This window comes from Anolis sagrei, chromosome 2, assembly GCF_037176765.1.
Source record: "Anolis sagrei isolate rAnoSag1 chromosome 2, rAnoSag1.mat, whole genome shotgun sequence".
NCBI lineage: Eukaryota > Metazoa > Chordata > Lepidosauria > Squamata > Dactyloidae > Anolis > Anolis sagrei.
Window position 1 is genome coordinate 111,608,898 of NC_090022.1, and position 12,530 is coordinate 111,621,427.

The 12,530-nt window shown below is 43.2% G+C and overlaps 1 protein-coding gene across 1 annotated transcript; it reads right to left on the bottom strand.

The window, feature by feature from the left end:
- Positions 1-2,060: 2,060 nt before the first annotated feature.
- Positions 2,061-11,557, bottom strand: RNASEH2A (ribonuclease H2 subunit A). Its single transcript, XM_060764942.2, has 8 exons — positions 11,273-11,557; positions 9,434-9,505; positions 9,135-9,261; positions 6,954-7,041; positions 6,732-6,869; positions 6,198-6,285; positions 4,616-4,739; positions 2,061-2,447 (listed from the first exon to the last, which is right to left on the bottom strand). The coding sequence occupies exons 1-8, from the start codon at positions 11,397-11,399 to the stop codon at positions 2,309-2,311; spliced, it is 903 nt and encodes a 300-aa protein (XP_060620925.2). The 5' UTR covers positions 11,400-11,557; the 3' UTR covers positions 2,061-2,308.
- Positions 11,558-12,530: the final 973 nt, after the last annotated feature.

A 12,530-nucleotide genomic window follows, 5' to 3' on the forward strand; every position in this document is an offset into this window, starting at 1 on the left:
GCCATGTCTGCATTATAAATGCAACCAGCCCATTGTAGCTGCTGAAGAAGTAGATCATTTTCTAACCCTACCAAATAGTAGTATTGCCTGATAGGGCTTCTGCTTAAAGAGAAGAAGTATGGAATGGGTCTGTGGAAAGAGACAGGCAGTTCAAGCAGATGGAAAAAGTGAGGAGTGGGCAGAGAACAAACAGAAAAGAGTCGTGTTTAGCCGATTCAAGAGAAGCATTGATAAGGAAGGTCTGAAAGCAGCCTTGGGCCGTGTGCTCTTCTCCAGATAGTGTTGGAATGCAACTCCTCTCCACTTTAATTGGCAAAAACAGTAACAAGGGTTGGGAGGAGTCCAACAACATTTGGAGCACTGCACTTTGCCCAACTCTATCTTAAAGGAAAACAAGTGGTTTGAAAGAGAAGGGCTGGGGGAGGCCCTGTCAAGCAGAGAGGAAGAGAGAAACAGAAGGAGGTGGACTGAGTGCAAAAGAGTAGACCCAAAACCAAGGAAATTAGAAGGGATGAGATGGAACTTGTAAATGGAAAAGAGATTACTGGCCAGAGATATAAATTAGTCATCTGAGAAGTAGAAGTGAGGGGACTCCCCACCACAGAGGCAATTTAACCTAACTTCCACATAGAAGTGTTAACCAGCTCTCAGGATTTATACATTGCTTCAGATTATTCAAGCTGTTTTACTTACTCTTTTAACTCATTGTGCCAGCTGGACTGCTGACCAAAAGGTTGGCATTCGAATCTGGGGAGCAGGGTGAGCTCTCATCTGTTAGCTCCAGCTTCTCCTTCAGGGACATAAGAGAAGCCTCCCACAGGATGGTAAGACGCCTGGGCGTCTCCTGGGCAACGTCCTTGTAGATGGCCAATTCTCTCACACCAGAAGCAACTTGCTGTTTCTCAAGTCGCTTCTGACATTAAAAAAAATCTCAGAAACTCCTAGGTACACTTCACCCCCCACAAACTGATTTTCAGAAGCTATTTAACAGATCAATTCTAAAACGAGATTTCAAGAGGACTTTCCAATTCACCCTTTTGGCCAGTGCACTGGACTGGTATTTTACAGCATCAGGACATATACGAAAGAGGTTGGATGACATTTCTTCCTTTCATTTGGAAGCATCAGACACAGTTCAAGATAGAACACTTGGCAGAGATTAATGGTAGCATAGAAACAATAAACCATTCTTAACAGAAGAGGCTTTGTTATCGGCACTTTCACTGGCAGCCTCAAAAACACAGACATTCAGGTCATAGCTATTTCCAAGCCAAGAATACGACAGAGGTTCCATGTTGTGCGTACGGTGAATCTTCTAACCACATTGGGGCAAATAGAAAACCCTTTTCCTCAGGCAAAACCACCTCTGTGTCTCCCTTATCCAAGAAAACTCTATGAAATTCATGAGTCACTGTAAGTCAATAGGCAATTTGAAAGCATAAACACACTTTAGAATTGTGCGTAAAGCACTTCTCCCTATTTAAGATATTATTTCATTTGAATAAACATGTAATCCTTCACTTATGGCGTATATACCTTCTGCCATCAATTCTTGTGACCACAAACCTTTGAATATTTAACTTTTTTTCAATATACAGAATCACAATTTGTGGAAATATTATTAATAATAATAATAATACTTTTTAATAACTCACTCTATCTCCCTGAGTTTCCATCAATGTAACAAACAATGCCAAAACAAGCAAGTATTAAATAAATCAAATACAATAAGACAACCTAAAACTATGTAAGACTGGCCAAAGAGTAACAAATTAAAACATAGAAAAACATAATATATCAAAGCTCCAGGGTATGTGATTCTCTCTTATGATGAGGTCTGGCCTACAAACACACTTTGTTTTGCCCCATCAAGGGCTTGTTCTTAAAATCCAGCCATTTCTGGTTGTACAGGATGTGCATGTTGACTATGGTCTAGGAATGGACCTTCTGGCTTTGTTCACACCAACTTACAGATCTGCATGGCCTTCCCGTGCCTCAGCCCTTTTGACCAGAATTTGTTATGCACCAGTAATATTAGCAGCTAATTTATACACTCTCAGTTGTTGGTGTTTTTAAATTTTTACTAAAAAGAAGTAAAAAAAAAAAAAAAAAGTACAAAGGCCTCCAGAAAGAGAAAAGCTCGACCAGTCCATTTCTGTCTATTGATGCCACCACACACAGGTTCCCTGCATAGTCCTAGCTCAAGGAATTTACAGCCTCCAGTTAAAAACACAGGGACAATCCAGAAAGTTTCCTGTGCAATCCAAGAAAGATGATGCCAACATGAAGGGAATCAAGCTGCTGCCCCCTACAGGCTAGTCACGGTCTCCAGCTTGCGTTCATAAAAGAAGCGGTGGGCAGGGCGCTGGGTGGGAGTGTCCTTCCGGGCAAAGTAGCTCAGCAGGGACTTAGCATTCTTCTGGGATGGGTCGTCTTCAGTATCATCCCTGGAGAAAGAGAGCCAAAAACATGGGGAGAAATGAAGATTTAGATGGGGAAGCTTAAATCAGAACTTTCCATAATTCAGGTTGCTGTGAGTGTTCCAAGCTGTTATGGCCTTGTTCCAGAAACATTCTCTCCTGATGTTTCGCCCACATCTATGGCAGGCATCCTCAGAGATTAAGGGGTCTGTTGGAAACTAGGCAAGTGGGCGTTATATATCTATGGAATGTCCAAGGTGGGAGGAAAAACTCATCTGCTTGAGGAAGGTGTGAATGTTGCAATTGGCCACCTTGATTAGCATTGAATGGCCTTGCAGTTTCAAAGCCTTGCTGGTTGCTGCCTGGGGGAATCCTTTGTTGGGAGGTGTTAGCTGGCCCTGATTGATTCTTGTCTGGAATTCCTCTGCTTTTTGAGTGTTGCTCTTTATTTACTGTCCCAATTTTAGAGGATTTTAAAAAAATACTGACAGCCAGATTTTGTTCATTTTGAGCGAAACGTCAGGAGAGAATGCTTCTGGAATATGGCCATACAGCCCAGAAAACTCACAGCAACCTAGTGATTCCAGCCATGAAAGCCTTTGACAACACATTTTCCACAATTCCTTTTTTTGGACTGCAAATGGCTGCTAGGCATGTTGGCAAGGCATTTCAAAAGTCGCTTTTCTAATCTCTGCAATTTCTCCCACCCTGCCCTGCATCTTGACTCTTTCAGAGTTACATCCATAGTCTTGAGCTCTACTCTTCTCTAATTGTTGCAATCACTGGCCTTCACTACATTCTAACAGCCCAGATAGAAAATTTGCTACGGAGGTTTGCTTCTCTTAACAAGATAGTACAGAAAAGCTTTTCACATCTAAATAGGACAGAGGTCACGGGCTACATCTCCAGCTCCTCCTGTGGCATCCTGCCTGTCTGCAGAAGTCAGTTTGAGAAGTAAGGCAACAAGAACACTGGCAGTTTGGGACTGAATGGGGCACCGGGCTACTCATTTGAATCCCCAGAATCAACAAGGGGAGTCACAGCCATCCTTTGATGCCAGCGCTTTCTGCTGGAACACTGCAGTGCTTTGCACAGTCCACATCCACAATGAATAAAGCATGGAGGGGTTAAAAGAAAAAGAAGCCCCAAAGGGATAGTTTGGGGAGAAACCAATTTTCTAGCTCAGAGCTGATACAAAAATGAAAGAAAACAGCCCTGCAAACACTTGACAGATCCAAGCACCTCAAATAACCCTTCACCAGGCTCCAGATTTTAGAAAAGTCATTATTTTGGTTGGAAACTCTCAGAATGTTGTGGAAGGTTTTCGTGGACGGAATCACCGGTTTGCTGTGTGTTTTCCAGGCTGCATGGCTATGTTCCAGAAGCATTCTCTCCTGATGTTTCACCCACATCTATGGCAGGCATCCTCAGAAGTTGTGAGGTCTATTGGAAACTAGGCAAGTGGGGTTTATATATTTGTGGGATGTCCAGGGTGGGAGAAAGAACTCTTGTCTGCTGGAGGCAGGCGTGAGTGTTGAAATTGGCCACCTTGGTTAGCATTCAGCTTCAAGATCTGGCTGTTTAGTGCCTGGGGGAAACCTTTGTTGGGAGGTGTTAGCTGGCCCAACAAAGGATTCCCCCAGGCAGTAAACAGCCAGATCTTGAAGCTACAAGGCCAATCAACGCTAATCAAGGTGGCCAACTGAAACATTCACACCTGTCTCAAGCAGACAAGTGTTCTTTCTCCCACCCTGGTCAACCCACAGGTATATAAATCCCATTTTCCTAGTTTCCAACATTCCTCACAACCTCTGAGGATGCCTGCTGTAGATGCAAGCAAAACGTCAGGAGAAAATGCTTATGGAGCATGGCATGCAGCCCGGAAAACTCACAGCAACCCAACTCTCAGAGGACCTAAGCCATCATGGCCAGTAGGTATTTCTGCTGCCAATATACTCAGTACCCTGCCTCACTGTTAAAAGTATTGTGCTGTGTTTTCCATGCCATCCACAGCCTCAATTGCTGCTTAATGAAGTCTGTTCCCTTCTGTGCACCCAAAACTCCCAAAGGCAAGCCCGGCTGATCATGGTTTGAAGCAGCTGCTTCCTTGTCAGTTCCGAATTCCCTTGATTTCCCACTCCAAGCAATCTCTCTCCACCATCCCATGATCTGGCAGCTCTTCCCTTTCCACTCACCAGCGAACAGCCACGGCTTTGTTCTCCAGGATGACCTGAGCTGTACTCCAACTGAATCGCACAAACTGGGGGAAGCCAAATACAGGGTCCAAAATTTGTGTGAGCCACTCTTTAGTCTTGGGGTCTGGAGAAGCAATAAGGGGGAAAAATGACAGATGGCAAAAAAAAAAAAAACCCTTAGGATTAGTTTTTGCAGTTGTCCCTATTTCTAAGGTGGAATCTCTGCTTAGATTCCAATGTTGTTCTGATAGCTCTGCAAGAACAGAGGTCATGGCAAATAAGAGAATGGAATTTAAAATGCCTCCAAGTTCTAGTTGTGTCTGCTCCTGTATTCACAATTTCTTCAATTCTTCATGATCTTGGAGGAATCTGATTATATGGATCTGGAGCAGTCTGGCTTCAGGCCGGGTCATGGAACTGAAACAGCCTTGGTTGCCTTAGTAGATGATCTGTGTAGGGAACTGGACAGGGGGAGTGTGCCCCTGTTGGTTCTCCTGGACATCTCAGCAGCCTTTGATACCCCATCTCGAAAGTTAAGATTATCCAGGGAGGCCCTGCTCTCGGTCCCACCTCCTTTGTAAGTGCGACTGTTGGTGACGAGAGAGAGGGCCTTCTCAGTGGTGGCCCTTGGCTCTGGAACTCCCTCCCCAACGAAATTAGATCAGCACCCTCCCTCTTGGCCTTCAGAAAGAGAGCAAAAACACAGATGTGGGACCAAGCATTTGTGCAGTAGGCAATACAAGGAACAAACAGGGATTATGTGCAATTGATATTTGATATTGATATAGCCTTGGACCATGATTTTTGGATTATGTGATTTTAGTGTGTTGATGTTTACATATTGTTACGTTTTTATGATCTAATCAATAGTTCTATGTTAGGTTTTCATATGATTGTGAGGCATTAAATTTTGCAGTGAATATGTTGGAAACCGCTTTGAGTCTCCCCTGGGGTGAGGAAAGCAGTATACAAATGAGGTAAGTAAATAAATAAATATGTCACTTTACAAGTGAATTGCAGAAGCAAGAACTTCAGGCCTAGGAGTGAACCCATGGCATCTATGGAATAAGAATTGGTCTGGCTCTTACAGTTGGGGATATCCTATGGGGAAAAGTCTATGTCAGCTATTGTTCCCCAGCAGCTGATAGTCAGTGGTATGTTACACCTAGAATTCTGCTTCTGCTTAAATTGATCTTCTAATGTCAGCATTCCCCAAACTGGTACTTTCTGACTACTGTGTGGCCAGAGCCCCCAAAATTCACAGTCAGAACTCCAAGTGTGGAGTATTAGGTGGCCAAAATCCACATCCACACACAAGAGGGAATTGGGTGAGAAAACCCTAAGAGGAGAACGAGGTAACCTAAAAACTCAGTAAACACTGAAAGTGTCCAATGGAGGAAGACAGAGGGATAGAATGGGCTATACCAGAAAGGGATATGCTAGTCTGACTAGAAGTCTGAATAAGACCTTTCCATATCTTCTAAATGTTTGTCCAATTGTCTTTTGAAGTTCTCTATACTAGAAGTTATAACCATATCTGTGGCTGTTCTCAAGATAGGCAGAAAAAGAGGTTGAAACATACCATTGGGATAGCCTGAGCCATAGTCCGAGTCCACATTCTCCAGAGCTTCAACAAATTTCCAGTTTTTCACAACCCGATCCCTGGCTACCTGGAGAACACAAGAGAAAATGAAGAACACAGATTTTGCCTTCCTGCACTGGACCGAAGTTGTATAACACTCGATCTCCAATGGTGTTCAGCTTGTTATTTGAGAAAGGCAGACAATGACAGCAATAGCAGTCTCTTTTTGCTTGGTTTCCACATGTCTGGTAATCAGAAGGTATTGTACTTTTACACATGGAAGCAACACTTTCCTCAGGCATGGAGAACCTTTTGCCCTCCAGAAACTGATGGGCAACTGCTTTCACCAGGCCTCACTGCAAGCCAGAGTGGCGAGGACTACTGGGGACTGCAGCTCAACAAAACTGGAGGGACTCAAGGATGTCAGCTATGATTTGGTCGATGGAGTAATTAGAGGTTCACAACGCGATAGTGCATCTCTCCAAACACAAGAGAAGCTATTGAAGGTGAAGGGATCTTATGGCTAATATTTACCTTGGCACAGATACTGGCTGCACTGACAACAGGAAAGAGGGAGTCTGCCTTTGGCTTCACGGTAACCTCCAGTCCTGGAAACTGTTGCTTTAGCTTCTCTTGGTACTTCTCTGCTGGGCCCACAGTGTCCACAAAGACCTGAAGGAAGGAGAAGCCACAATGGATGTAAGAGGCAGCCTTTTGTGCTATTTCCCACAAGCGTGGAGAGATGAAGTGGCTCACCTCTGCAACCTGCACTCCAGAGTCTAACGCATGCTGGATGAGCCCAATGGCTGTATCATGAGAAAGTGCATTTAGGTTGTACTTTGCTCTGCAACAAAAAAGAATCCATGTTGATTCAATGACATAATGTTGGCTCTAACCCAGAGAGAAAGGCAAGTTTAAAAAGTGTCATGGCTGGATCTTTTACTAGAACCAACTAGGTATCAGAGGAGGAAAGAGTAGATGAATACAGCAAGGGAGAGCACAGCTTCAACACAGGAAGTCCCAGCTGCAACCCCCTGTATCTCTGGTCAGAACTAGTAAAGGATCTTGACTGAAACATGGCAGAGATGCTGCCACTTGATGCAGACAAGGAGTGCCCGCACATTTTGGTTGAGGCTTCTGGGAGTTGAAGAAGTACCAAAGTAGTGCCAAAGACTCTTCACTCTAGTGCAGATGATATTGGTCTAAATAAAAGGGTTGCCGCCAAAAAATTGTATCCCGTTTTTCAGTCTTTCCTTGAACAACTCTTGCAGATTACGCTAACCATTATGTAATTTCTAACTTAAATAACTCACATGTTCTGTAGTTATGTACTTTTGAAACATTTCCAATTTATGATGACTATATAATGGGGTTTTCTTGGCAAGATTTCTTTATGGGGTGCCTTTGCCTTCCTCTAAGGTTGAGAGTGTGGCTTGACCAAGGTCACCCAATACGTTTCTATGGTTGAGCATATATTTAAACCCTGTTTTCCAGTCTTAGTCCAATGCTCAAACCAGCACACCACACTGGCTCTCGTGTAATTCATAGGTCACATTACATTAAACATTTTTATTATATTGTTTTAAAGTACAACAATGCATTTTTGTAAAAATACACAAATACCAAAATGCACTTTTATCAAGAACTTTAGTATTAGCTTGTTTGAACACTACTAAAAAGAAAAAAAATGTTTTGACACTACATTAAAAATTACACCACAGTGGAACAGTAAATATAAAAATCCCTAATGACTGACAACCATATAACATTTTAGTTCTTTTTTGGTGCTCTACGTTTCTTTTGCACAAGTAAAAAAGAGATATCTATGCTCAACTGTACGTAATAAGTTAGAAATTAAAAATAAAACTTTTTGAAATAGGTTTTCTTTTTTCTAGTGTAGTATTGCATAGAAGGTCTATTTTTTTAATTAATATCATTTTGTACTAATTTTTTGTGTCAGGAGTGACGAGAAATTGCGAGTCATTTCTGGTGTGAGAACTGGCCATCTGCAAGGACACTACCTAGGGGATGCCCAGATGTTTTACCATCCTATGAAAAGCTTCTCTCATGTCCCCACATGGGAAGCTGGAGTTGACAGGCAGGAGCTCACTCTGCTTCCCAGATTCAAACCACTGAGCTTTTAGTCAGCAGTCCTGTCGGCACAAGAATTTAATCCATTTAGCCACATTTTTGTAGTTGAGAGTATAATAATATTATGGCATGACTCATCTTTAAAAATCTGTATAGAAGAAGAATACTACTTGGCTAACTACTATACTATAATTGACTGACTTCTGATAAATTCTCATATCTTTAAATGGATCAAAACTGATTTTGATTTGTTGAACAAACAAATTATCCAGTTACAAAAAGCCAGTCAGCTTTTACATAATGAAACAATGCTATCACGGAGCAGATCATTTTATTCCATTAATAGTCACAATAAAAGTTTGAAAATAACTTTTTCAAAATCAGTTATCTATAATTATGGACAATGTGTAGCACGGCGTCTTATTTGCATTATCCTGCTTCTCTACCAACAGTCTCACTTGAATATAATACAGCTTTCTATGTTCAAACATGTTAATGGCATCCAAAACAGAAAGACATTTGTCACCAGAGACTGCACTGCCCACAGAGCAGGCATGAATGCAAATGCCATATCCTTAACAATGCCATATTTAAGTAAGGTGGTGTGGTATTGTTGCTGATGCTATTATTATTATTATTATTATTATTATTATTATTATTATTATTTTGTGGTTCTTGTGAGACACTGCTTATAGACTCTTGTCCACATGGTACCTAAGCTCCATTTCCAATCAGTTCTAAGAGAGGCAAAACAGCGACCTTGAGGAAACCATGTCATCTTTCCAAAAACTAATGGTATTTTAATCCACTTATCAGCAACATGGCCATGCTCTGCATGCTGCTCACCGCCTCTGCATGCTAGTTGAGATGAAGTTGGGCGAGAGGATGTGCAGGGCCCAACCCACAAAATCCTTGGCTGCATCCAACTTCTCAAAGAGCTGCTCCCGCTGAGCTTCTGTTAGAGTCTTTGAATCTAAAAGCAAGTGGGAAGAAGGGAACAAGCTGAAAGCGATGGGCACTAGGAGGAATGCAAACATCTCTCCAGAAAAACAACAGACAGGGTGCTTCCTTTTCTTTTCTGGTTTGCATCCCATTTCATATTCTACAGTTTCCACCTCTACTCAGGCAAGTCCTCCTATTTTTACCTGCCACCTTGATCGCCTCCAGATCTCCTTGCCGGGCCACAGGGCAATAACAGATTCCATAAACCATGGGGCCTGGAAGGGAAGCAGAAGCCAGAATAAGTGATCCAATGCAACATCAGTGTTTTAGCTACAATATAAAAAAACAGTGGTCTACCTTTCAGGGTTATTGTAAGACTTAGAATAACATATGTGCGTTTTTTAAAAATCTACATACTCCAGTACTGCAAGATTAGGGGTGATATGGCCTTTCAGGCCCCACCCACACAGCTGAATAAAATCCCACTTAACTGCTTTGAACTGGGTTATATGGCAGTGTGGACTCGGTGCCCTTCCAGACAGCCATATAACAAAGAATATAAAGTCGGAAAATCCGAAAATATTTGCTTTGAACTGGATTATCCGAGTCCACGCTGACATATATTCCAGTTCAAAACAGAAAATGTGGGATTTTATTCAGCTGTGTGGAAGGGGCCCCAGATAACCCAGTTCAAAACATATGTGGGATTTTCTGCCTTGATATTCTGGAACATAGGGCTGTGTGGAAGGGCCCTCAGTTAATCTTAGACGGTAAGATTAATCATTCCTAACAGCTTTCAGCAGGAAATACAGTCCCTTCTCTCTCCAATGCTGCTATAATAAGTATAGCTACAAAGCCAAACTGGGGTTGTCCTGGGTGGTCCTTGTGGTCTCTTCCAATTCTATGATTTTATGGGACCCTTCCACACAGCCCTATATCCCAGAATATCAAGGCAGAAAATCCCACATTATCTGCTTTGAACTGGAATATATGGCAATGTGGACTCTGATAACCCAGACCAAAGCAGATATTGTGGGATTTTCTGCCTTGATAGTCTAAGATATAGGGCTGTGTGGAAGGGCCCTATGACAGACAACATGGATACTTCTGCATTGGTTTCTCCAAAAGTAACCATCATTCCACGTTTATAGGTGTGATATTGCAGCTAACAACAACAACAAAAAGCAGAAGGTCTCCATTTGGGTCTCAAGCAAGACATAGAATACACCTACACTGCTTTTAAAAAATGTTTTGTGTATATTGTTTATTGTATATGTTATTTTATTGTAATTTATTGTTTGGGCTTGGCCTTATGTAAGCCGCCCTGAGTCCCTGTTGGGGGAGATGGTGGCGGGGTATAAATAAAGTTGTTTATTATTATTGTTGTTGTTGTTGTTCATTTGTTCAGTCATTTCTGACTTCGTGACTTCATGGACCAGTCCACACCAGAGCTCTCTGTCGGTTGTCACCACCCGCAGCTCCTTCAGGGTCAATCCAGTGACTTCAAGGATGCCATCCATCCATCTTGCCCTTGGTCAGCCCCTCTTCCTTTTTCCTTCCATTTCCCCAGCATCATTGTCTTCTCCAAGCTTTCCTGTCTTCTCATTATGTGGCCAAAGTACTTCATCTTGGCCTCTACTATTCTTCCCTCCAATGAGCAGTCAGGCTTTGTTTCCTGAAGTATGGACTGGTTGGATCCATGCATTATCTCTACAGCAATAATTATTATTATTATTATTATTATTATTATTATTATTGTAGAGATAATGCAGTTTGATCCCACTTTGACTACCATGGCTCAGTGCTATGGAATCCTGGGAGATGTAGTTTAGTGAGGCACCAGCACTTTTTGGAAATGAAGGCTACAGATTGTAAAACCACAACTCCCTTGATTTTACATCATGAAGCCACGGCAGTGAAAGTGGGGTCCAATGCATGACTTGTACAGTGCAGATGCGCCCGAAGACCTGCCTGCCTCCTTGTTCGTGCATTTCTTTGCTGGACCAAAACATTCCCTCCCTGGGCTGCAAGGCTCCCCTTACCGAGCACGGGCCCCCTCCCGGCCTCATCGATGCCCAGGCAGCAGGGCTGGGCGCGGCAGGCGGCGGGCGCAGAGGAGCCCAGCAGGCAGCTCACCGCGTTGTCCTCCTCGAAGGCGCCCAGGTCCATCTTCCGAGCCGCGCGCCAAGGAAACGCCGAGGGGGAACCTGCACCGGAAACGGAGAGGCAGGAGCGCAGGCAGCGCACAGCCTTCTGGGAGTCGTAGTTCGTGGAGCAAAGATGCTGCGCCACCTAAGTGCGGTCCAGCCAGTGCAGAAGCAGAGATGCTGTTCGGGTCCTGTAGAACAGGCATAGGCAAACTTGGGCCCTCCCTCCAGGTGTTTCGGACTTCAACTCCCACAATTTGTAACAGCCTACCAGCTGTTAGGAACACTGGGAGCTAAGTCCAAAGCACCCGGAGGGAGGGCCCAAGTTGGCCCAGGCCTGGTTTAGTCTGCCTGGTTGTCTACAGTAGGAAGTAGCTGACCAATTATAGATAAAGAGGCGCAGATATTACACAGACAATCTACAGGAAAAGAGAATAATGGATCATAATTGAAACTAAAGGCAGGTCAGGCAAAGGAAGAAATTAGATTTGGATAAAAGCAGGCTGTTAATGCTGGAAGAATTGAAGGTTGCCAAAATTTGCTACTTCACCAAAAATGTCTTGTCCAGAGTTTTATTAATCATAGGCTCAGAGGGGTCATTTCTAACACTGGCTACTATTGAAATGGAGTTACAGGCCCCTTCCACGCAGCTGAATAAAATCCCACACTATCTGCTTTGAACTGGGTTATGAGTCCACACTGCCATATATTCCAGTTCAAAGCAGAAAATGTGGGATTTTTCTGCCTTGATATTCTGGGTTTTATGGCTGTGTGGAAGGGCCCTAAGGCCCCTTCTACACTGCCAGAAAATCCAGATTATCACAGCAGAAAATCCACATTATCTGATCTGGATTTTATACACCTATGTAGAAGGGGCCTAAATAATCCAGTTCCAATTAGATAATGTGCATTTTCTGCTTTGATCACCTGGATTATCTGGCAGTGTAGATGAGACCAGGGTCAGACTGAAGCTGAGTTTCCAAGGGGAATATGATGCGATTCCATAGACCCAATTCAAATCCCAATCACCTGACCTGCCCTTTTGACTAAAGCCCCTTCCACACAGAAGAAGAAGAACTTTATTTTTCTACCCCACCTCCATCTCCCCGAAGGGACTCGTGGCGCCTTACATGGGCCCAAGCCCAAAAAACAT